Source organism: Balaenoptera ricei, chromosome 2 (assembly GCF_028023285.1).
Source record: "Balaenoptera ricei isolate mBalRic1 chromosome 2, mBalRic1.hap2, whole genome shotgun sequence".
Lineage (NCBI taxonomy): Eukaryota > Metazoa > Chordata > Mammalia > Artiodactyla > Balaenopteridae > Balaenoptera > Balaenoptera ricei.
This window is the reverse complement of record NC_082640.1, coordinates 10,875,443-10,900,136: the sequence shown is the minus strand read 5'-3', so window position 1 is coordinate 10,900,136 and position 24,694 is coordinate 10,875,443. Positions and strand designations below refer to the sequence as shown.

General features: G+C 35.9%; 2 protein-coding genes across 2 annotated transcripts in view; one reads left to right on the top strand and one right to left on the bottom strand.

Annotated features, from left to right (window-relative positions):
• The window catches only part of GPR158 (G protein-coupled receptor 158), a 327,082-nt gene that overhangs the window by 207,723 nt on the left and 94,665 nt on the right, over positions 1-24,694 (top strand). The window contains exon 5 of the mRNA XM_059915293.1: positions 21,133-21,201. Coding sequence (XP_059771276.1) covers positions 21,133-21,201 — 69 coding nt within the window. The remainder of the gene's footprint in view (positions 1-21,132; positions 21,202-24,694) is intronic.
• LOC132360791 (THO complex subunit 7 homolog) lies at positions 6,408-7,064 on the bottom strand. Its single transcript, XM_059915890.1, has one exon. The coding sequence runs from the start codon at positions 7,062-7,064 to the stop codon at positions 6,408-6,410; it is 657 nt and encodes a 218-aa protein (XP_059771873.1).

Here is a 24,694-nt window from a genome sequence, read left to right as displayed (position 1 = left end):
TTATGTATTGAGGTGCTCCTATGTTGGGTGCATAAATATTTCCAATTGTTATATCGTCTTCTTGGATTGATCCTTGATCATTATGTAGTGTCCTTCTTTGTCTCTTGTAATAATCTTTGTTTTAAAGCCTATTTTGTCTGATATGAGAATTGCTACTCCACCTTTCTTTTGATTTCCATCTGCATGGAATATCTTTTTCCATCCCCTCACTTTCAGTCTGTATGTGTCCCTAGGTCTGAAGTGGGTCTCTTGTAGACAGCATATATACGGGTCTTGTTTTTGTATTCATTCAGCCAATCTATGTCTTTTGGTTGGAGCATTTAATCCATTTACATTTAAGGTAATTATCGATACGTACGTTCCTATTACCATTTTCTTAATTGTTTTGGGTTTATTATTGTAGGTCTTTTCCTTCTCGTGTTTTCTGCCTAGAGAAGTTCCTTTAGCATTTGTTGTAAAGCTGGTTTGGTGGTGCTGAATTCTCTTAGCTTTTGCTGGTCTGTAAAGCTTTTAATTTCTCCGTCAAATCTGAATGAGATCCTTGCTGGGTTGAGTAATCTTGGTTGTAGGTATTTCTCTTTCATCACTTTAAATATGTTCTGCCACTCCCTTCTGGCTTGCAGAGTTTCTGCTGAAAGATCAGCTATTAACATTATGGGGATTCCCTTATGTGTTACTTGTTGTTTTTCCCTTGCTGCTTTTAATATTTGTTCTTTGTATTTAATTTTTGATAGTTTGATTAATATGTGTCTTGGCATGTTTCTCCTTGGATTTATCCTGTATGGGACTCTCTGCGCTTCTTGGATTTGATTAACTATAGAAAAACCATATGATCATCTCAATAGATGCAGAAAAAGCTTTCGACAAAATTCAACACCAATTTATGATAAAAACTCTCTAGAAAGTAGGCATAGAGGGAACTTACCTCAACATAATAAAGGCCATATATGACATACCCACAGACAACATCGTTCTCAATGGTGAAAAACTGAAACCATTTCCTCTAATATCAGGAACACGCCAAGGTTGTCCACTCTCACCACTATTATTCAACATAGTTTTGGAAGTTTTAGCCACAGCAATCAGAGAAGAAAAAGAAATAAAAGGAATCCAAATCGGAAAAGAAGTAAAGCTGTCACTGTTTGCAGATGACATGATACTATATATAGAGAATCCTAAAGATGCCAGCAGAAAACTACTAGAGCTAATCAATGAATTTGGTTAAGTTACAGGATACAACATTAATGCACAGAAATCTCTTGCATTGCTATACACTAATGATGAAATATCTGAAAGAGAAATTGAGGAAACACTCCCATTTACCATTGCAACAAAAAGAATAAAATACCTAGGAATAAACCTACCTAAGGAGACAAAAGACCTGAATGCAGAAAAGTATAAGACTCTGATGAAAGAAATTAAAGATGATACAAACAGATGGAGAGATATACCATGTTCTTGGCTTGGAAGAATCAACATCATGAAAATGAGTATATTACCCAAAGCAATCTACAGATTCAATGCAATCCCTGTCAAACTACCAATGGCATTTTTTACCAACTAGAACAAAAAATTTCACAATTTGTATGGAAACACAAAAGACCCCGAATAGCCAAAGCAATCCTGAGAAAGAAAAACAGAGCTGGAGGAATCAGGCTCCCAGACTTGAGACTATACTACAAAGATACACTAATCAAGACAGTATGGTACTGACACAAAAACAGTAATATAGATCAATGGAACAGGATAGAAAGCCCAGAGATAAACCCACGTTCATATGGTCACCTTATTTTTGATAAAGGAGACAAGAATATACAGTGGAGAAAAGACAGCCTCTTCAATAAGTGGTGCTGGGAAAACTGGACAACTACATATAAAAGAATGAAATTAGAACACTCCCTAACATCATACACAAAAATTAACTCAAAACGGAATAAAGACCTAAATGTAAGGCCAGACACTATAATACTCTTAGATGGAAACATAGGCAGAACACTCTATGACATAAATCACAGCAAAATCCTTTTTGACCCACCTCCTAGAGAAGTGGAAATAAAAACAAAAATAAACAAATGGGACCTAGTGAAACTTAAAAGCTTTAGCACAGCAAAGGAAACCATAAACGAGACGAAAAGACAACACTGAGAATGGGAGAAAATATTTGCAAATGAAGCAACTGACAAAGGATTAATCTCCAAAATTTACAAACAGTTCATGCAGTTCAATATCAAAAAAACAAATAACCCAATCCAAAAATGTGCAGAAGACCTAAATAGACATTTCTCCAAAGAATATATACAGATTGCCAACAAATGCATGAAAGGATGCTCAACATCTCTAATCATTAGAGAAATGCAAATCAAAACTACAATGAGGTATCACCTCACACCAGTCAGAATGGCCGTCTTCAAAAAATCTACAAACAGTAAATGCTGGAGAGGGTGTGGAGTAAAGGGAACCCTCTTGCACTGCTGGTGGCAATGTAAATTGATACAGCCACTATGGAAAACAGTATGGAGGTTCCTTGCAAAACTAAAAATAGAACTACCATATGACCCAGTAATTCCACTACTGGGCATATACCCAGAGAAAACCATAATTCAAAAAGAGTCATGTACCAAAATGTTCATTGCAGCTCTATTTACAATAGCCAGGACATTGAAGCAACCTAAGTGTCCATTGACACTTAGGAAATCATCTCAGTGTTTTGTGACCACCTAGATGGGTGGAATAGGGAGGGTGGGAGGAAGACACAAGAGGGAGGAGGTATGGGAATATATGTATATGTATAGCTGATTCACTTTGTTATAAAGCAGAAACTAACACACCATTATAAAGCAATTTTACTCCAGTTAAGATGTTAAAAAAAAAAAAAAGAAGTGAAATGGTATTGGCAGTGGTGAAAGAGAGAAAGAAGAGTCTAAGATGACTCTCAAGATTCTAATGTGATTTTCTGCATGCTTTTTGAAGCCATTAACAAAGAGAGGGCATTTTGAAGGAATAGGTTTGGATGGACAAAGGTGAGTTTGGTTTTGGACATGCTGAGATTGAGTCATCCATGAACCCTAGTTGGAGGATCCTGGAGTGGTGCTCAGAAGATAGGTCAGCGCTAGAGATAGATTTGAGTTACCACGGTGGGGTATTCACTGATGCTGTGGGAATGAAATAGGTATTCCAGAGAAAGGATGTGAAGAAGAGGGGCAGACTTACTGTGTACCACTGAGGAAGAGTTTAGATAAGAAAACCCTTGTTCTAAGTCTTTATCCAAAACTTGAATCACCTGAGGGATTTATATTTTAAGATTCAGGAAGGGAAAGTAATCAAATTATTTTCATCTCCATTTGCTCTGATTTATTTATTCTGCTGGTATCAGGAGAACTAATGTTGAAATGCCTTAAAATAAGTTCTATCTATTTACAGCTCTCTGTGAATCTGGAAGTCACAAAATCTTTGTAAATTTTCCAAGTCTTTGAAAACAGCCTTCACGATATGTGCTTTCAGACCACAGGCATATGGTGAGAGTATGCTTGCCTTCCAAAAGCAGACATTGAGAAACAGGAGAGTTTGGATATAGTTTAGGCAGTTTTTGAACTGATTTAGCAGTAATGGGTCAACTCTGTTAATGACTATATTTTATTTTCTTGAGAGCATACATTGTGGATGTTCTCATGGATTTCCATATATATATCTATTTCAGAATTTTTAATATTTTATCTGGCCTGTAGTTCATTCGTATTAATGACTAGACGTGAGTATGGTCATTTTAATGATATAAACCAAAAACACTGTATGTAATTCTCTTGTAATCGACGAGCTCAAGTTCTAGCCTATTTTTTAATTGAAATACATTTGACATATAACATTGTATAAATTTAAGGTGTACATGTTTTTTGATACATTTGTATATTGTAGTATGATTGCTATTGTAGTGATAATTAGCACCTCTATCACATTACATGAATTGTCTTTTTTTAGTGGTTACAATCATTAAGTTCTAGTCTCTTAGCAAGTTTGATGGTTGTAATACAATGTTGTAATCGATATTCTAGCCTATTTTCTTCTTATATTGGGTTACTATAAAAATGTGTCTGCCCAAACCACTTGTAAACAAGTAGGTAATATGAACAGATTCTCATGTGAATTGATCTGAATGTTTACCAGCAAATAGATACATTTTGTTCCTATAAGACAAATAAGCAACTTTTTTGTATTTGTAGTGATATTTTAAGTTGGTAGATAAAATAGGGATGATAATACAACAAAATCTTCTGTCAGTTTTAATAATAGCAAATGGGGTTTTTGTTGCTCTGTTTGTTTTTATGGTGCCCTTTTGGAAAAAGGCATTTTTTGAGGCCAGAAAACAAGTGATTTTTGAAAGGCCATACAAAATGTTATTTCAAATTTAAACATAATTGAAATATATTAGCAAAAACTTACTCATATCAGAATTGAATTCAGGAACTCATTGAATGACAAAATTGTTTATACCTAAGAAGAACAGAATCAGAGCTTAGCAGTAGATTTCTAGACACTATTTTCAAAATAATTTTTTGTGTGCACTGAGAAATGAGCAGGCATATATGCTTTATATAGTTATGGTACATTTTCCTGTAAATAGTGTATTCTTGAATAATTGAATTTAACTTGAATTTTTAATAGATTTTATTGAATAGAATAAATAATAGAATATTATTTATTATAATAATAATAGAATAAATAGAATAAACTAATAATAATAAAGTTTACCCAAAGACACAGAACCAGTAAGCAAAACACAGATCATAAAGACTTCAGAGCTTACCTATTTTTTAAATTTTTATTTTATATTGGAATATAGTTGATATACAATGTTGTGTTAGTTTCAGATGTACAGCAAAGTGATATAGTTATACATATATCTATTCTTTTTCAGATTCTTTTCCAATATAGGTTATTACAGAGTATTGCGTATAGTTCCCTGTGCTATTCAGTAGGTCCTTGTTGAGTATCTATTTTGTATATAGTAGTGTGTATGTTAATCCCAACCTCCTAGTTTATCCCTCCCCCTGTCTTTCCCCTGTGGTAACCATAAGTTTGTTTTCTATGTTGTGAGTCTGTTTCTGTTTTGTAAATAAGTTCATTTGTATCATTTTTTAGATTCCACATATAAGTGATATGGCATTTGTCTTTCTCTGTCTGACTTACTTCACTTAGTATGATAATCTCTTGGTCCATCCATGTTGCTGCAAATGGCATCATTTCATTCTTTTTTTATGGCTGAGTAGTATTCCATTGCATATATGTACCACTTCTCCTTAACAGCTTACATATTTAATTACCATCCTATGTGTGATATTCCTGTTTCTTGGAGTGTGGGTAGAGAACTCTGAGCTTCCTGTCAATTTCTTGCTCCCTTTCTTGTAGGGCTCTCTTCCATCTTTGCAAAGTGATCAGATAGGAGTAAATGAATGCGAAGTATGGAAATGTCATTGGCTTAAATGTAAATTAATAGAATATACAAATTGAAGGTACAAACGGTAGAAGTACCAGAAAGTTATATACTATTGCTTTCTTTGTGAGTTTAACCTTTGTGTGATAGATCTTGCAAATTGGTGGCACCAATTTCATGAGATTTGAGGGGTAATAAAAGGTCTGTTGATTTTTATCTTTATCCACCTTAGTGCGAGTTTCAAATCCTTTTTTATTTATTTTTGTGAAGGTACAATTTACATAGAGTGAAATGCATTAATATTAATTGTACAGTGCAGTGTGTTTGACAGATGCATACACCCATGTAATCTATGCCTTTATCAAGATTTAGAAGTTTCCATTCTCCCCAGAGAGTTCTCTCTTGCCCTTTCCCAGTCAATCCCCACACCTCCCTCTCAGATTTCTATCACTGTAGATTAGTTATGTCTGTTCTAGAACTCCATATAAATGGAATCATGCAATGTGTTCTCTTTTGTATCTGGCTTCTTTAATATATACTGTATAATCTTTGAGATTCATGTTGGCTGTGTGAATCAACACTTTTCCCCTTCTATTTCTGAGTGGTATTTCATTGTAAGAATATTATTATAATTTGTTTATTCATTTTCCTGTTGGATGGATATTTGTGTTGTTCTCCGTTTTGATTATTATAAATCAAGTTGCTGTGAACATTCTTTTTTGTTTTTTGACTTGAAAGCATTTTAGTAAACATTTTTGGGTGTTGCTTCCTACTTTTAAGTATAAAAAAAGCATTTCAATAAAAACAAATACATAATGAAGTCATCTTCCTTTATGTGAAGAAATATGAATGAACTGTGCATTAATATTTAAAGGCAAAGTAGTTCATTGCCAAAACTTTAAATATCTCAAGAGCACAACAAATTCTGAACACACTAAGATCATGTTGCTACTTCAGTATTCTTGGGAATGGTGAGTGATTAGTTGGTCTGTGGTTTAGGATTGGTTTCCATGCTTGTTTCTTGAGCTTCTTCTACCTCTGAGAGCTTTTCATCATTTTCCAGTGTTTGTTGAAGTTCATGGATGGTGCTGAGAAGAACGTGAAACTGTTTCCTTCTCAATTGCAGCTTATCTTCAATACTTCCTTTAATATGTGAAAGATGCTCTAATTCCTTTCCCAGAGCCTGTAGTTCCTTTAATGTCTCACGCCTGTCTGGACGACGCAGAATCACTTTTGCCAATGCATCATATTCTTGGCTATCTTTTCGTATTCGTTTTGCTTGAAGAATTTGCTTTTTGCACTCAGTGATTTTTTCATGTGCTCCAGCAATGCTACCTTCTATTTCTTTGTAAATTTTTTCATAATTTTCCATTTCTCTGAGGTTCATATCATATACCAGCAAACTTTTGCCCATTGAAAATTCACATTGGGACAATGTGCTCAGCATACGTTGGTACTGGCTGTATCCCTCTTCCTGGGATCCAGAGTTGTACCATTTAATGAAACTTTTCACTGGCAGATTAATTTTCCCATCATCTCCAGTGCCATCTCCATCAATGAGGAGACGCTTCCGTATGACTTTGTTATCAGTCACAGCTCCCACGGCGTGCGTGGTGGCGACAGCCGCTGCGAACATTCTTATACAAGTTTTTTTTGCGATCAAATGTTTTTCTTTTACCTACAAATAGAATTGCTTGGTCACAGGGCAGATGTATTTTTAACTTTCATAAGATGCTGCCAGACCATTTTCCAAAGTGGTTGTACAGTTTGAAATTCCCATTTTATATTCCCATTAGCAATGTATGGGAATTCCCCTTGCTCTTTATCCACTCCACATTTGGTATTGTCAGTCTCTTTAATTTTAACAGTTTTAGAAGGTATCTTTTTATAACTTTAATCTTCTCAATCTTTCTGTGAGATTAGAGTTTTAAACTGTTCTGTACTGTAAAAGCAATATATTTTACAGAGTTTGGAAAAGACTGAAGATTTTAAGTAATAATGTAAAAATTACCTATAAGTCCGTAATTTAGTTTTCTAAACATTTAGTATAAAATTATTTTCATATATATAAATTATATTCTTATACTCTTTTGTCATTAAATAAGCCCCCAAACCTTGAATTTTATGACATAATATTATTACACTATAGAGTATATTATAATTCATTTTACCATTTGTCAACTTTTTGGGATGTGGATTGCCCCTAATTTTGTCCCGATATAAATAATACTGTGTGTGAAACATTCTTTTTCTTTTTTTTTTTTTTTACATTTTTTAAAACATCTTTATTGGAGTATACTTGCTTTACAATGTTGTGTTAGTTTCCGCTGTATAACAAAGTGAATCAGCTATATGTATACATATAACCCCATATCCCCTCCCTCTTGCGTCTCCCTCCCACCCTCCCTATCCCACCTCTCTAGGTGGTCACAAAGCACCGAGCTGATCTCCCTGTGCTGTGTAGCTGCTTCCCACTAGCTATCTATTTTACATTTGGTAGTGTATGTATGTCAGTGCTACTCTCACTTCGTCTCAGCTTACCCTTCCCCCTCCCCGTGTCCTCAAGGCCATTCTCTACGTCTGCATCTTTATTCCTGTCCTGCCCCTAGGTTCATCAGAACCTTTTTTTTTTTTTTTTTTAGATTCCATATATATGTGTTAGCATATGGTATTTGTTTTTCTCTTTCTGACTTACTTCACTCTGTATGATAGACTCTAGTTCCATCCACCTCACTACAAATAACTCAGTTTCGTTTCTTTTTATGGCTAATATTCCATTGTATATATGTGCCACATCTTTATCCATTCATCTGTCAATAGACACTTAGGTTGCTTCCATGTCCTGGCTATTGTAAATAGAGCTGCAGTGAACATTGTGGTACATGACTCTTTTTGAATTATGGTTTTCTCAGGGTATATGCCCAGTGATGGGATTGCTGGGTCATATGGTAGTTCTGTTTTTAGTTTTTTAAGGAACCTCCATACTGTTCTCCATAGTGGCTGTATCAATTTACATTCCCACCAACAGTGCAAGAGGGTTCCCTTTTCTCCACACCCTCTCCAGCATTTATTGTTTGTAGATTTTTTGAAGATGGCCATTCTGACTGGTGTGAGGTGATACCTCATTGTAGTTTTGATTTGTATTTCTCTAATGATTGGTGATGTTGAGCATCCTTTCATGTGTTTGTTGGCAATCTGTATATCTTCTTTGGAGAAATGTCTATTTAGGTCTTCTGCCCATTTTTGGATTTGAAACATTCTTATAACTAAATCTTGTGTGTGATTCAGATTACTTCCTTGGGGCAACTTCCTGCCAGATCACAGTGTTGTCTCATTGTCTCATTTCCAGTCTTTATAGCTCATTGTATTTAACAGAAATTCCAGAATAATGTAAAATCCCACGGTTGCTATCAGGTGTCCTTATCGTTTGCCTGCTTAAGAAGAATTCCTTCCTCACCACTAAGACTTGGCAGCTTATTTATGGTAGATGTTCTTTCTGTTAGGAAGTGATGCTCGTGAATGTTGCTTTCCACATTAATTTCAGTTGTGATAAATGTTCCACTCATGGAGGCACTCTGTGCCATGAGCACAGAACGTGGAAACTTACCCAGTTTGGGTAGTTCTGTGAAACTCCTGTGTCTACCGCCTGGTGTGTTACAGTGAAGGCACTTAAAAAACCCTATATTGTGTGAAAAGTCAGTGAAAGTAAGACCTGAGGAATGAGTTGATGTGAGCCAACTGAGGGTTAGGGAGGGCGGTGGAAACAGGCAAGGGTGAGAGAACAGGATGCACTCTGACAGCGCTAATAAGGTGGGGAGCAGCTGCATCTTAGAGCTGAAAAGTGGCCGGGTTGGCTGAAGCATAGTGAGCGCAGGGGACAGGGGTGCTGGACGGGGCTGAAGGGGAAGCAGGGCCACGAGGTCCAGGCCTCTCACCTGGTTCAGGATTTTGACTGTTACAACTTGCAAGAATGTGATAACAATGACTGATATTAAGTGTCCTTTTTTTTCACTTTTTCATGCTTTTTCACCTTAAATTTCACCCTGGCAGATACTGGCATTGTGAATTTTTTTTTTTTACATGATAAATTTTTGTTTATTCCCTTTTTCTCTGGACTTTTTCCATTTTTTTCTTCCTCTCTGTCTTCACTATCTTGCTTTCTTCCCCCATAAATATAAATGCTTACTACATGCCAGACCCTGGAGATGATTTTTGAATACCTCTCCTTTTGAAGCTTGTGGTTAAGTCTCTTGTAGACAGACTCTAATTTGGTTGTGTTTCATCATTTTTTACCTATTCTGAGTATCTGCCTATCTCCCTCCATTCATCCCTTCTCTTCTTTCTTCTTCCCTTCCTTTTTTGGCATTTAGGATTTTTAGTTGGTTATTACTTAAATAATAAATGAATACATTGTTGTACAAAATTAGCACATAAAGAAAAATGTAAAAGCAGTAATGAAAGGTATGTTTCCTCTCACTTCTACTTCTCTTCCCAGAAAATATGTACTGTCCATCAAGGGTTTGATCCATGCATGTACACTCATACCATGCCTTTCACTAACGTAGGTTTTTTATTTAAAAATTATTTCTAAGAAGTCCCTGGAACTCTTTCTCTGCCTGTACATATGTATCTTTCTCATTTTTTAAATAGCTGCATAATAGCATGGCATATGGATGAACCATAATTTGTATATTGTCTGTTACTGATGGATATTCCAATTGTTCCAACTTTTTCACTAGGTATTATACCAATAGTTCTTTGATAAACATTCTTGTGCATATATTTTTGTGCAAACATGCAAGTAATCCTTAAGGATAAACCCCCTAGGTGTGGAGTTGTGGGTATAATCAAGTATAGGCACTTAAAATTTTGATAGATACTTCAAAACTGCTTAATCAAAGGCTTCATCAATTTATATTTCTATCAGCATGAAAGTGCCCATTTTCTAGCATTCTAAACAGTAATTGATATTATCAATGTTTTTAACTTTTTGAATCTAATTGATTAAAAATGATATATTTTAAATTTACATTTCCCAGTTACTTGTGAGAGTGAGTACTTTTTTCTCATTTTTATTTCAATTTGTATTTCTGCTTTGAATTTCCTGTTCACAGCAGGACTGATTTTCCATTTCACATGTGTCTTTATATTTCAGTGGAGGTTAGTAAAGGTTGCTTCAGGAGCTGCTATCCAATGCTATTTTAAATGACAGCTTTAAAAGTTGGATTTTGAAAGTGATAGGGGCAAGGTTGAGTGATAACCATTATGTAATGTCAATTCTGTCGATTTCCCTGGGCAAGTTTTTTAGCGTCTTTAAACCTCAGCCTCCTCATTTAGAAAGTGGGGATAATAATAGTACCTACTATTTGTCATGAGGGTTAAATGTTTTTGTGAGGATTAATTAATATAAAGTGCCTAGGATAATGGCTGGCACAAAAATTCGACTGTCTTCATTTGTTACATAATGTTGTCACTGTTGTTACTTATTACCACTTTTATTATCAACATTTTGTTAGAGTCAGAGGTGTCTTTGGGAAAAATGCCATTGAATGAGCAAATTAGCAATACTAGGTATAATTTCAGGTCTCTGTTTTACCCAGTACAGTGGTTCTGGATTTACTCCCTTTCCCCTGAGTTGGCTTTTTCATTCCCAGAATTTATGCATTTATACTTCCTTCATGGTCTTAAAGATGTGGTCAAAAAAGAAACAAAGAGAAAACCATAGTAAGTGGAGTATATTCATGGGCGCGGAAGGAAGCTGCTCTTCTGGACCTTGAAATCATACCTACACAGCATGTCGTGAAACCTGTCACATGATGAAAGCTGGATTTCAGAGGCACCTTCCTTATTATACAAACTTCTGCTTCAAAGACAGAAAGAATAAAGGGAAGCAAACCTACTTGCTTAGCTTGCCCTCAACAAAGGCTTAGGGGATTTTCTGAGGCACAGATGTGTGTAGTTATGGTTAGATAGACTGACTCTTAATGGAATTTAAATGCGCAACTGGGAAGAAAAGACTTTTTTGAAATATGAGTTTCTTCTTTAAAAAATCTTCAACAGAAGATGAGGATGATGGGGTCCCTCTTATTCCTAAAAGGAACCTCTGCATTCCAGTTTCTGATTGAATGTAGATACCTTGGTTTGCTTCCATATAGGAACAGTCTCTGAGGAAACGGTCATAGACAGTGAGGTTTGGGGGCACCAGGAGACCCACTGTGCTGATAGCCTTGCTCTTAACTTTCAGAGTTCAAGGTCTTTGCCTTTAGGTTTTAAGTGTTGGCCATCTACTTTGTCTTCCAAGTCCTACCTGGAGGAGCAACCGTTAAACTACTATTAATCACTAACACCCTAATTGGCATTTATTATATCCCTTTTATTTAAAGAAGGTGGGTAAGATTAAGGCATGGAAGAAATTAGAAGTTGGGGATTAGGAGAAATAAGGGAATTCCTTTGAAATGTATGCCTAACTTGAAGAGGGCAGGCCTGGATGAGATGACAGAATTGATTGAAGTGATGGAGATGAAGGCAAGAGTGAATACAGAGGCAGGTGTCTGTGAGGAAGCTGAGAGGACAGTGACCCCACCCATGCCTGAGTCCGCTCTGCCTCCCCCCATTTCACCCCCTGGGCCAAGAATTGATCACATGTTGATGGTTTCTTCTATTTCCCTCCTCTCTCCTTCTCCCTCCTACCTCCTCTTATTAAGATTTTGACATTTAACTTATCCTCTGAGTTGAAGAGGAGCCCATGGATTAAAAGTGAAGGATTTTCTCTCCACTTGAATGTGCATCAGCATGCATTACCTTCTCACTCATTTACTCAGGGAAGCAGTTGGTCAACAAAATTTGGAGGGGGTTCTGGAAAATACCAAAAGTAAAACCAGGAATATTTCATAAAATCCACTTTTATTTCTAGCTTATAGATGTAGATTTTAGATAGTTTGACTGCAAAATAGGCAATTGATTACCATTAACCAGGATGGGAAACATGAAGAGAAAAGCAGATTGCAAAATGGAAAAATTTAGTTTTTGAAATCTTGAGTTTGAGGTGCCTATGGGTCATTCAGGTAGAACTGTTTTATAGCCAACTGAAAATATGGCTCTGGAGCTCCAGAAAGAGGCTTAGGCTGAAGATACAGATTTGGAGTCATTACTTTAAAAAGCTTCAAATATTGATTATTTATAGAAAACTGCTTTAGTAATAGTTCATCTTTCAATGAGGTTAAATGCAATTGCTTTTTAAAATATCTACTACATTGTAAAACTTTTTTCTAAATTTTGGTTTTATAACATTGTTTTAACTTTTCAGTGATTCTCTACTGTCAAATTTCTGCTTGTACTTAATTATTTCTCTTGTATCTTTTTGACTTGATAGTCTAATTCTAATGCATTTGTATAATGTATTTTAGAGCAAAGAATAACTAAGTAGGATCCAACAAAGAGAAGAGAAAAGACTAATTAAAATAACCCTCAGTTAGTGTGACCTTTTTGTATTCTATATTAAAGGGTTAGCATCTATTTGTAATTAAAACATGAATTTATTATTTGAAAATCTTTCCTGAACCATGTTCATAATATAAAATATAAAACTCTAAAATATCAAGATAATTATTAATTGCAAATATGTTATGACTTGCTAATGAACATTAAGACTAACTGAAGTAGCAGTATTTAGTGAAACAAATGGTTAGAATTGACAATCACAATGTAAACAGGATGTTAATTAATATATGACTCCCATTTTTTCCACTTTGTCTTTTGCTAAACAAGTTTAAGAGTGATACACTCCATGTGGACTGAATTTCATAATACCCATTTAACAGATCATCTTAATGCACCCAAGTTTGACAAAAATCAGAATCCAATTTACTCCATCTAATCTAGAAATATTTATACTATTTTAGAGATTGAGTTTCGAATTCCTGTTTCCATCATCTTTGCATCTAAGTAGCAGTCATATTCTCACAACCCTTTATAATCTACCTTTGTTTTTGCCTGTCAGATATAATACTGCTATTTTAAATTTCTGAACCGCTTACTCTTCTTGCAAGTAGGGGGCATCTCTTACACCGCATTAAATCATCTATTTGTTTATCCACCAAAATGCTCATCATATTTCTTTGTACATTTGTAAATGTCTTATCTGAATGGAACTTTTTGTTAGACCATCTCCAAATATCAGACACAGTATGAAATGTCTCTTCATTTTACACTCTGTCTAGTCATTCCATGCACTTCCAAACATGCTATAGAAGATAGACAAAGTGTTAAAGACAAGCTTAACAGTTCTAAGCAATCTTGTTTCTGTTCTCATATTTTTCTCCCCCATTTAAGAAGCCTGAGGAGAGTTGATGTTGTCCAGCTAACATGTAATGGGCCCTATTGCCTATGTGTGAGCAGTAGTATTTTAAAGTAGTCACCTTACAGATCACAGTGTTCAACATACCAAATTAAAAAAAAGTTCTGAGATTAGAAGGTTCAAATGATGAAGAAAGATTGCTTAGATTTGTTGCTACTTAGCAATCTGGTGAAACTGAGCAAAAAATGTTGTCTCTTGAATTTCTCTGGGTATAAAATATACTACTTAGCAATCAGGTGAAACTGAGCAAAAAATGTCGTCTCTTGAATTTCTCTGGGTATAAAATATACTTAAGTTTAAAAAAATGATTGGTGTCAGACTAGATGATATTTGAGTTTACCTCAGTGTAAAATTAATATCAAATTTTAAAGTACTTAATATTTTATGTTTTAATTATTATCATTCCATTCCATTTTCATGAGGGGGAATTTGTTTTTTTCAGTGATCTACTTTTTATTTGAAAATATATCCATTACTCTCAATAGCTTTTAATCAATAATAGAAGACTAAGCAAATGATGTATTTTGTTTTAATAATTTCATGCCACTTTACTTAAGTAATCCTTCTCAAGGCAAGATTCTTTTTGTAATATTTTAGTCTGTACCATTCACTTCTGTGTGCTTTTTTGACACTTAAGAGAATTCATCTCCATTTTGTGAAGTATGAATTACTCTATTTTTTAGTATTGAAAAAAAAGGGAATAGGAGGTTGCAAATAAATTATAGAGAAGTAGCAGCTATTTTTGCGAAGAGGCTGTGGGAAAAATGAGGACAAATCAGGACATGATCGTCTGCATTCTGGGAATGCATTCCAGTGGCATCTTGCTGGGGAGGCTGAGTGGGGGAATGACAAAGTCTAATAGGAAGTGCTTTGGCATTTAAGTTGCTTTGGTCATAAGCACAGATGGGTGACCCTGGCTGAGTAAAGATGATCCAAAATGTTCCTTGTCATGCATCCTAGTTATTCTGCATCTCTGCAACGGCAGTGAGAGTCAACCACTTTGAGTCATAAAATCAGGCACTGAACTCCTAAAAGATGAGACACTTCTAGGTGTCCACATCATCTGAAACAAAGCAAAGGGGGAACAAGGCAAGCATCTCACGAAATCCTGCAAAGCAACCAGGAGACGTGTCTGCCCAGCAATGCATGGTGAACCATAACTAACAATGAATGACTGGTTGTTTTTTATTTCACATATATAAAGTATCATTGACTTTTTTCTTTATTTAGTGTGCTGTACTGTTTTAAAGAATATGAAACTATGTATATGTTACTCTGAATTTTATTTTTGGATAAACTTATTTTTCTAAAAGGTCTTGAACAACACCATTGCAAATTACCATATCATACAAAAATGAGCTTTCTTATGAAGTCTTAGAAATTTAAAAGAATTCCTAATTAAGGCCATGTGACAATTTGTTTCAATGTTTTACATAAAACTGTCAGGAATTTTAAATCGACTAGCAACTTTCTTTAAAAATTATTAATTAATTAATTATTTTATTTTATTTGTTTTGGCTGAGTTGGGTCTTTGTTGCCGCACACGGTCTTTCTCTAGTTACGGCTTGCGGAGGCTACTCTTTGTTGCGGTGTGCGGGCTTCTCATTGCGGTGGCTTCTCCTGTTGCAGAGCACGGGCTCTAGGCGTGCGGGCTTCAGTAGTTGTGGTGCACGGGCTTTGTTGCTCCGCGGCATGTGGGATTTTCCCGGACCAGGGCTTGAACCCATGTCCCCTGCATTGGCAGGCGGATTCTTAACCACTGCGCCACCAGGGAAGCCCTAAATTGACTAGTAACTTTAAAAACTAATATCTGAACCAAATTCCTTAGTTGTAGTTTATTTTTAAATACTCTAATAATGCTACATATTTTTTTATTGTAGTATTACATTCAGTTCTGTTCCTTTGAGTAGGAAGGTGACTGAGGGACAGATTGGATGTACAGAGGAAATCGCCCTGCCTTGGGACCAGCAGTGGTGGATGACGGGACCTTGTTCTGTTACTCGTTGGCTGAGTGAGCTTAGATATGTTGACACCACCTCATCTATCTGCCCATGAAAGATTGTCCATGTCCACTGACTGAGAGCCTGCTCTGTGCCGGGCAGCATGATTACTGATCTTTACAACAGTACTTCATGGTGGGCATTATTACACCCATTTTATAAATGAAGAAAGTGAAGCTCAGAAGGTCAAGCAACTTGCCCAGGGTCACACTGCTAGTGAGCCGCCAATGCTGAGATTCTGAACTGTCTACATATAAAGCCCATGTGTTCATTCCACGAATTTAAAATTCTCTGAGTTACTTATACTTCACTTTGGGAAGCTCTATCCTGACCATATTCTACTTTTTTACACCTTTTTTACTGCTGAAAATTCTTCTGAAAACCTGTTACTGATTTTTAACTAACCACATTTTGAGCAATTGTTCCTTTACACATTTTTCTAAATCTGATTGGTTTTTCAGTGTTTCATCACAGATCTTCTCAAGACAAACTGATTTCATGTCGTCCATCAAGCTGGATGAGTCTGTTCTCATCCCTTTATATGATTGTAAATAAAATTACTGAAAATGGTGTCCTCTTACCTCTCAGTGACAGGGTTCTTCTCAGGGCATCTTGCCGCCAATATATCGTTGTGTAATTATTTCATCAGGTGGTTGTTGGGGATTTGTAATATCCCTGTCCATGGTTTTCTCTACAGAAATAGAAGAATTAAAAGAAAAAGTGCAGCTCGTGAGAATGTTCTCCTGCCAGAATGGCAAATTCTTTTTGTAAATGATGTCGAGTTACAGAGTCCTGGTTTTTCATCCAAACCTCTGCTAGTTCGTTCTTTTCAGAATCTAATTCTCTTGCTTTCTTATATTTTCATCGTACATGCTGAGATCCAGCTGTATAAAAATGTCTTCAGGCTCAAAGGTTCCTTTTGTAATAGAAAGAAACTTTAATTGCTGCAAGGCTGAAGATATCAGCTGTGTTCAAAAATAGCTACACTGTTTTAGCAAGATATACATTACTTTCCCCAGTGGTGAAAAATGTTTAAAAAATATAAATGAAGTAGTTAGTCCCTATAGGATCAAGGAAATAATGACAAACTATTTTAATTATTTTTAGAAGTTCAGACTTTAGCATTCTTATCATCTAATTACTTCCAGTAAGTTAGCTTCCTTTGGGTGCTTACATCCTAGGCAAATTCTGTGACAAGCTGTGCTTCATCTTATGCCTCTGTACTTTACATCTGAAGATTATGGAATTTAGATATTGACTTTGACATAATTTTATAAAATTGGTGTAGTAAGATTAGCCCTTCTCTTTTGTCTACAGGTTTGATATCTGGCTGCTGTAAACCCTCGTAAGTCAGTTCTGCAGGTTTAAGAACTGGGGAAAGCGGGATGGAGTGGAGTGAGGTAGAATCTGCTCTCTTTTGTAAACTCTGGAATGATATTTATTAGGCTGTATGGAGTCTAAGCCAGAGAATTAGGGTCAGTAGCTCCCCCAGGTTTATATTCACCTATAAGTGTCATACATACATTGTTTGATCATTTTATGCATGTTGTCAGTACTGAATAAAATTTATTAAGTAGATATTAGTTAGGAAGGGCTTTGTTTAGAATTCTTTGCGTATTGTGATACCTAATGGTGGAATTTTCTAATAGTTGAGTTGACACATCTTAGATGATTTTTCTTTAATTTTATTTATTTAATTATTAAAACGTATGTTACACAGCAGTATATGACTACATCTCCAAAGAAATTAAAGTATTTCCAGATAAGTTGATCTATCCTCAAATCTACTTCTCCAGGAAATAAAATACATTGTTATCAGTTTAGTATATATCCTCCAGACCTGGATTTGATATATTTTATATACACACACACACACACACACACACACACACACACACACACACACATACACACACACATAGAAAACGTACAGTGTTGCTTTGTATGTATGTGTTTTATATAAATAGTACCATACTTTGTATTGTTGATCATTTTTCAAGAAAGTTTTTCAAGGGTTTTCCAGTTAGCAGCTCTGGTTAAAAAGAGTTCCATACCACCATTTCTATCTCAGGCAAAACTGTGAAGGAGATGAAATTTTTTTCTTGGCCTCTATTATTTTGTGCATTATCTTTTTCATCCATCTTTGTTTTTCAATCCCTCCTCTCTCCTTTCTCATCCTATCACTTAGACCTTAAGGAAAGGATTCCTATCCTTCACTTTGAACGTAAGTCAGTGTATTACTTACAACACGTATATTAATTGTTAGCACCAAGTACAAAATAGAATGCTTTGTTCCAGTTAAAAGAACTTCCAGTACCAATAAGACAATGTGGACCTGTTTTAGGGAGCATGAGATTTCTTCTTTGTCCCTGAAGTCCCACCTATTAGGTACCTGCTCATTCTGTGAGGCCATGAAGCCAACTCAGCCCAAGCATATTTTGAAAGAAAAAGCACAAATTTTGAACAGGGCTTACATTTGATTATGGAACCATTTGTTGGAGTTCCAGTTTATAATTTGAAATCACGGGGCTCCTCTACTCAACCAGGAGGAAGGCAATGAAGTATTAAGAGTTCAGCATGTCCAGACGAAAAGGAGACAGATTATTTGCTCTGAGGATATGTAACAGCATGCACCACTACAACTGTTCTTATGTGGTAGTGATGGTTGTAACACAGCTAAGAGCCCAGTGGCCCTAAACAAAGAACTTCTGTGTTCCCTTCCACCAGGCTTTTGCTCCTCTGGGGTCATTTTGGATCCCAAACTTTAAAAAAATGTTCACTGCTACTTACATATACCTCTGTGGTTTTCAAATTCATGATCCTGCTGCTGTTTTCTACCTTAAGGAATGCATACCTACTTATTACGTATCAGGCAAGATGCCAGCCATTTTAATATACTTTATATTTTATCAAAGATGTCAGATTTAATAAGGCAAAGATGAGGATACCCATTTTACAGGTGAGGCCATTGAAGTTCAAGGTCACCTAACTAAAGTGGTTGCTTCATAATTCAAACTGAGATGACGTTAACTGCAAAGTCTGCTTTTCCATTAAGCCTTGCAGCTTCTTTTTATATCCCTTGTTTTCAAACAATATTGCATAGACTTTTTTTATAGGCAGTCTTGTATTATATTTTAGACTCACTCTAAATTAGTGTCATTTTGGAGAAAGTTTAAAAACTAAACTATGGAGTATTCATAATTAGGTATGAATGTAATTTGCCGTGTTGGAAATTCTGCCAGCCAAAACCCATTTAAAGTCTTGCTGATAGAAGTTTTCTTTTCACTAAGAGCATCTGCTAGCTAAAATAATGACCAAAAGGGAGAAGCCACTCGAATAATCAAGTCTGTTCACTGACTAAACTTGTTTCTCTGTTCCCAAATTCTTAGATTAATGAAGACCCTGAGTTGTTTTGAGGGATTCCACAAAGTATTCCTCTGTGTCTAGCAATGTCCTCCCAGTGTTTTCAAGAGGAATTAGAATTTTCTTTCCTTGGCTGTCCAGTTATCTGACACTTTTTTTCTTTTTAATGTAATGGACTTGTGGTTTAGCATTTCACTGTCTTTTTGTGGTTGCAAAATTAATTGAACTCCTTAAAAGTATTTCCCTGTTAAGATACCATATTTACACCAGGTATAATTTGTGTATACATTTTACGTTGCATTGAGTGAAAACACGGGTGTTCTAGAACGACCTGTTTTTGTGTTTGTATTCTTAACCGATATGTTTACTCTATATTGATATTTGAACTCATCAAAGCAAAATTTATTATTCTAAATAAGATTGATAGTTTGGTCTTTCATTTCTTGTCACAGCTCTAAGCATTTTGCTTTGGGAAGAGAATGCTATTTTGAGTCTAACAAAATATCTTAAGATTATTGAATATATTTATGCTTAGCAAACTTTAAATAATCAGGAAGCTTATTTGAAAATCAACTTATTCTTTTGAATTTTGAGTTAATAATTTAGGCATTTCATAAAGTGAGATACCTCTGTTTTTAAATGTGATTTATGTTATTTAAATAGTGAAGCTCTGTTACTGAGTTTTGGGAACGATGTTTTGACATGGTGCAAGATGTACCACTGAGATGCTAAGACCTTGTACGTATTTTTGTTTTATCCACTGAAACCATTGCTCAGGTATTTGTGAAATGGCTTAGGGATAGCATTCAGAAATGCATTTGTGGAAGTCTCACCTCACACTAGTCAGAATGGCCATCATCAGAAAGTCTACAAGGAACAAATGCTGGAGAGGGTGTGGAGAAAAGGGAATCTTCCTACACTGTTGGTGGGAGTATAAATTGATGCAGCCACTATGGAAAACAGTATCGAGGTTCCTTAAACTAAAAATAGAGCTACCACGTGATCCAGCAATCCCACTCCTGGGCGTGTATCCAGAAAAGAAACTAATTCAAAAAGATATATGCACCCCAATGTTTATAGGAGCGCTATTTACAATAGCCAAGACATGGAAACAACCCAAGTGCCCATCAACAGACAATTGGTTTAAGAAGATGTAGTATATATACAATGGAATATTACTCGACCATAAAAAAGAATGAAATGTTGCCATTTGCAACAACATGGATGGACCTAGAGAATATCATACTAAGTGGCGTAAGTCATAGACAAATATATGATATTACTTATATGTGGAATCTAAAAAATAATACAAATGAATCTATATACAAAACAAACTCACAGATAGAAAACAAACTTATGGTTACCAAAGGGAGAAAGGGAGGAGGGGGAGAGATAAATTAGGAGTATGGAGTTAACAGGTACATACTACTATACATAAAATAGATAAGCAACAAGGATTTACTATGTAACAGGGAACTATAGTTACTATCTTGTAATAACCTGTAATGGAAAATCTGAAAATATATGTAGCTGAATCACTTTGCTGTACACCTGAAACTAACAATATTGTAAATCACCTATACTTCAATTAAAAAATCAAATTAAAAGAATATCCTTTTGGAAAAAAAAAAAGAAATGCATTTGTGGCTGATGTTTCAGCAATACAGGCAAGACTTTCTGTGTCTGTGAATTTCTTAGATTGGAAGGATCTTCTAAGTAGTGTTCTCAGTTCAGTGATTCAAATTTTAGACAACAAAATTCCATGAAGCCACTGGCAGTATCATTAAGTCTACCACCACCTTTATAGTCAGTCTTATTGCATGTTGCAGTTAAGTCCACCGGTCTGAAATACAAGCCAATTTCTGGTTATTTCCCCCCACCAAAGAATGTTGTTCTGCTTGAGGCATTGTCACAAGAGCTTAAATTCTTCCATGCCTAGAAATGTCAATTAACATTGACATTTTTATTTTTGTTGTTGTTTTTAGAGCATCAGGGCATCGGGCCTTATCCTGTTGGAAACAATCCTTTTTGGGTCTCTGCTTCTCTACTTTCCGGTAAGTAACATATTTTTATAATTGCATTTTAAAAATAGCCATTTTATTTTGCTATATATGTTTACTATATACTATATACTATATGTATATATGCTTATATATATTTCTATATCTGTATGCAAGTTTGTATACTTATATCTATATTGTATACAATGTAGATGTCGATATATGGTAGATATATAAACAAGGGCTTTACAGATATTTAAATCCTGGCTCTTACCTATTGGGTGACCTTAGACAAGTTGATTAGCATTTCTAAACTAACCTTGGTTTCCTCTCGTAAAATGGAGCTAATTATTCTTTTCTTCCCAAATTTGTGAGAAGTGTTAACTGCTTAAGTGAGCTCACATATGAAAGGCATGCCTGGTATATACATATCAACACTGCTTTCCTTCTTCTTCCCCCTCTACCTGAATCAGAACCATGAGACACACCACGTAGTTAATGCTGAAAATTTCCAAATGGTTACGTAGACAAATAAGCAGAATAAGTGTGTGTGTGGTACTAGTGGCGTGGATAATCATAACAGACCTTCCTATCACACTAGTTACATATCTGTAACCAGAAGATAAGTATTGATTCTACTAATTCAATTCAACCACTTGTATTCAGCAGTTCTTGTGTGTTAAGCACTTTGCTAATCTGAGAGTACTCTGTAAGTGAGAGAAACTTGCTTTCTCTTCTCAAGAAGGTTACAGCTTAGACGAGGAGATGAGGAAGTACAGGTAATTATAATATAATGTGACAAAAGTTAGGAAGAGTAGAAGAGCAGGATGCTGGGAGGCATTTAGGAGAGACACCTGACCAAGTCTGGGGAATAAAATATCACTTGACCAAGATCTGAAAGATGAATAGATGTTAGAGAAGGAAAAGGTAGGCCTTCCAGGGCACCAAATTGTTTTTGGTTTTCCCCTTACCTCACTAACTGCTCCGTTTCAGCCTTCTTTGCTGATTCTTAATCTTCTTTCCCACTTTTTACTACTTGAGTGTCTCAGGACTAGTCCTTGTAGCTTTTCTTAGTCTACATTCTCCCTTGGGATCTCGTCTAGCCTCAGAAGCTTTAAATGTTGTTGAATTGACAATGACTCCTAAGTTTATATCTCCAGCCTAGACCTTTCCCCCAAGCTCCAAACTCACTTTCAACTGCTTACCTGACAACTCCATTGGAAGGTCCAGTAGAACTCCCTGTCGTGTTCCTAACTGAGATACTGACCTCCCAAAGTCAACCCGTCTCTCTATCTCCATTGACGACAACTGCATCCTTCTGGTTCCTCAGGCCCAACACCTGGGAGTCATCCTTGACAACTCTCTTTCTCTCACATCCATCAGAAAACCATTCAAAACATAGCAAAGATCCAGCCACTCCCCACCAGTTCACTGTTACTGCCCTAGCCTAAACCACAGTCACCGTCTTCTGAGTTACTGTCACATTCTCTTCCTGGCCTCTATTCCTCCATGCTTACCCGCTACGATCTGTCTGTCTTCAAAATATCAACCAGTTTGAATGCCAAAGTTAGACCATGGCATTCCTCTCCTCAAAACTCAGAAAAGGTTTCTCATTTTACTTACAGTAAAAGCCAAAATCCTTAGGATGGCCTTCAAGGCCCGACATGATTTGGATCCTGCCTCTGCATTACCTCATTTTCTGATCATCTTTCCTGACTCACTGTTTACAAGCGTTCTTAATCTATCCAGGTTTTCTACTTCTTGAATTACATTTTATATTTCTCCTTAAGATAGAAATGTATTTAGGTATAATCATTTTTATTTTTCCATACAATTATCCATATTACTTAAGTTTTCTAATTTACTAGCATAGAGTTATACACAATAATTAATAATAGAAGCAATATAATAATACAAAGACTGTTTATCATGCCTGGTACTGTTCCTGTATAAATGGCATGTTGTACATTGTAACATTTAATCTTCCTGGTTGAACTACCAGGCAGGTATTTAACGAAAGTCATAGAATCACCGAGTTACAAAGTGAAAGCCTGAAATGACTTCAGTAATCTGAGTAATAATCTTAATCATCTGAATATCTGTTCTTGCTGTGCCATCATCTTTTTCCTGAACCTCTGCTATTTTAAAATATATTTTCTACCCAGTAGCCAGAGGGGTATTTTAAAATATCAAATATAACCTCTCACCACTTCTATAGCTTCTCAGTGTTCTTTGAATAAAGATCAAAACCCTTGACATGGTTTATGATGTTACGTTAAGTGTGGTCCTTACCCCACCCCTTCCCCCCAGCCTCATCCAATACTACTTTTCTCCTCACTTTCTGCATCTACCTACCCTGACCCTCTTTCAGTTTTTAAATGAAACAGGATCTCTCTCATGGTAGGTATAATAATGGCTCCCCAGAGATGTCCACAGTCCTAATTCCTGGAACCTGTGAATACGTTACCTTATATGGAAAAGGGAACTTGGCAGATGTGATTAAATTAAGGACTTCGAAATAAGGAGATTATTCTGGATTATCTGAATGGCCCAAGTTTCCTAAGTGAAAAAGAGAAACAGAAAAGAGAGTCTCAAAGAGACAGCATCATGAAAAATATTGGACTGGCTACTGCTGGCTTTGAAGATGGAGGAAGGGGCCACAAGCCAAGGAATGCAGGCGCCTCTAGGAGCTGGAAATGGCGAGGGAACAGACTCTCCCCTTGATTTTAGTTCCATAAGACCCATCTTGGACTTCTTACTTCCAGAACTGTAAGATAATAAATCTGTGCTATTTTAAGCCACTAGATTTGTGCTATATTACAGCAGCAACAGGAAACTAATGTGCCTCTTCTCATAGGACCTTTTTGCATGCTTTTCCTTCAGTTTTGAAGAATCCTCCTCTCTTCTTTCCCCCCATTCCCATCTCACCAATTCTTCTGCCTATTAACAACTAGTCATCCTTTAGATTTCTACTTAAATATCACTTTTTCAGGAAAGCTTTCCTTGACCGCAAACTAAGTCAAATTCCTTATAATAACTTCTCATGGAATCCCTTTCTTAACCACACCTATCTCTAAGTATACATTCAAAAGTGCAATTATTTGGTTAGTGTCACTCTCCCACACAGACTCTAGTTCAGTGAGAGCAATGGCCTGTTTCTGTGTGGCTCACTATTGTACCTGCAGCACTTAGCCCAGTACCTGTCACCATAGTTGAAGCACAGTAAATATGCAGTGAATGAATGAATGAGGTTATATTTGGATGCATTTAGAACTGTACCCTAAACTAGTGGCTGTTGTCCTATTGAAATAGCCTCCAAAGAATCTGCTTGATTGTGGAAGGCCAAGAGTGATAGTCCTATTCATACTACTTTATTTAGTGCCTACAGCTAGGCATTAAAACACTTTTTAATGTTATTTTTAGGTGTTAGCAAATTTGGGTTTATTTTTTACTTATTCAAATCAAGTGGCCATAATAAGGAGCATGGCCTAAAAGCTATAGAATTTTAAAGCCTCTTAAACAGAAGAAGTATTCTAGAAAAGAAGGA

Coding starts and splice junctions, on each gene's coding strand:
- LOC132360791 (XM_059915890.1), bottom strand. CDS start 7,064: ATGTTCGCAGCGGCTGTCGCCACCACGCACGCCGTGGGAGCTGTGACT.